Source organism: Crocodylus porosus, unplaced genomic scaffold (assembly GCF_001723895.1).
Source record: "Crocodylus porosus isolate Cpor-Errol unplaced genomic scaffold, CroPor_comp1, whole genome shotgun sequence".
In the NCBI taxonomy this organism is placed as follows: Eukaryota; Metazoa; Chordata; order Crocodylia; family Crocodylidae; genus Crocodylus; species Crocodylus porosus.
In genome coordinates, this window is record NW_017728917.1 from 691015 (window position 1) to 692369 (window position 1355).

Here is a 1355-nt window from a genome sequence, read left to right on the forward strand (position 1 = left end):
TCCCCTCGCCCACCCCCACCAACAACTTCGCGCTGGACGGGCCGGGCCGGCGGGTGTACGTGGCGGCCGTGAACCGGCTGTACCAGCTGGCGGGGCCCAACCTGACGCTGGAGGCGGAGGAGCAGGTGGGCCCCGTGCCCGACAACCCGCTGTGCCATGCCCCGCAGCTGCCGCAGGCGTCGTGCGAGCACGCGCGGGTGCCCACGCCCAACTACAACAAGATCCTGCAGCCCGACGCGGCGCAGGGCATCGTGGTGGTGTGCGGCTCCGTCTACCAGGGCTCGTGCCAGCTGCGCAGCATGGCCAACATCTCGGCCGTGGCCGTGCGCTTCCCGCCCCACGCCGCCCCCGCGCCGTCGGCCGCGCCCGTGACCGTGTTCCCCAGCATGCTCAACGTGGCGGCCAACCACCCCAACGCCTCCACCGTGGGGCTGGTGCTGCCCGGCGGCGCGGCCGGCGACACGCGCCTGCTGGTGGGCGCCACCTACACGGGCTTCGGCAGCCCCTTCTTCCCGCGCAACCGCAGCCTGGAGGACCACCGCTTCGAGAACACGCCCGAGATCGCCATCCGCGCCCTGGACGCGCGCGGGGACCTGGCGCGGCTCTTCACCTTCGACCTCAACCCGTCCGACGACAACATCCTCAAGATCAAGCTCAGCGCCAAGGCCCGCCACAAGCTGGGCTTCGTGCGCGCCTTCCTGCGCCGCGCGCGCTTCGCCTACCTGGCGCTCAACAGCGAGGCCAACGCGGGCGACAAGGAGAGCCAGGCGCACAGCCTGCTGGCGCGCATCTGCCTGCCCGACGCCGCCGCCGGCCCCGGCGAGACCAAGAAGCTCACCGAGTCCTACATCCAGCTGGGGCTGCAGTGCGGCGCCGGCGCCGAGCTCTACAACCGCCTCGTCTCCGTCTTCCCGCCGCCCGACGGCGCCGACCAGCGCCTCTTCGCCGTCTTCGAGCGCGGGCCCGGCCCCGGCCCCGGCCCCGGCCCCCGCGCGCCCGCCGCGCTCTGCGCCTTCCGCTTCGCCGACGTGGACCGGGCCATCCACGCCGCCCGCAACTCCTGCCTGGCCGCGCCCGAAGCCGGCCTCGTGGCCGTGCTGGACAGCGTGGTGCAGGGCAGCGGGCCCTCCTGCGAGAAGAGGGACATCAAGGTAGCCCCCGGCCCCCGCGGGATGGCGGGTGGGAGCGTCCTGGTGCAGGTGCTTGCCCCCCCTCTGATCCTGGTGGGGGTGGGGACCCCCCACGTGGCTCTGGTCCTGGGGACCCCCCCCTTGTAGGCTGGTGGGAGTGGGGACCCCCCATGTGGCTCTGGTCCTGCGGACCCCCCCCTTGTAGGCTGGTGGGAGTGGGGACCC

At 73.8% G+C, this 1355-nt stretch overlaps 1 protein-coding gene across 1 annotated transcript in view; it reads left to right on the plus strand.

Moving 5' to 3' along the window:
* Nucleotides 1-2: 2 nt before the first annotated feature.
* Nucleotides 3-1355, plus strand: part of PLXND1 (plexin D1) — a gene marked incomplete at its 5' end in the record, with an annotated part of 117830 nt that continues 116477 nt past the window's right edge. Inside the window, one exon of the mRNA XM_019536986.1 lies at nucleotides 3-1151. Within this exon, the coding sequence (XP_019392531.1) occupies nucleotides 3-1151 (1149 nt within the window). The remainder of the gene's footprint in view (nucleotides 1152-1355) is intronic.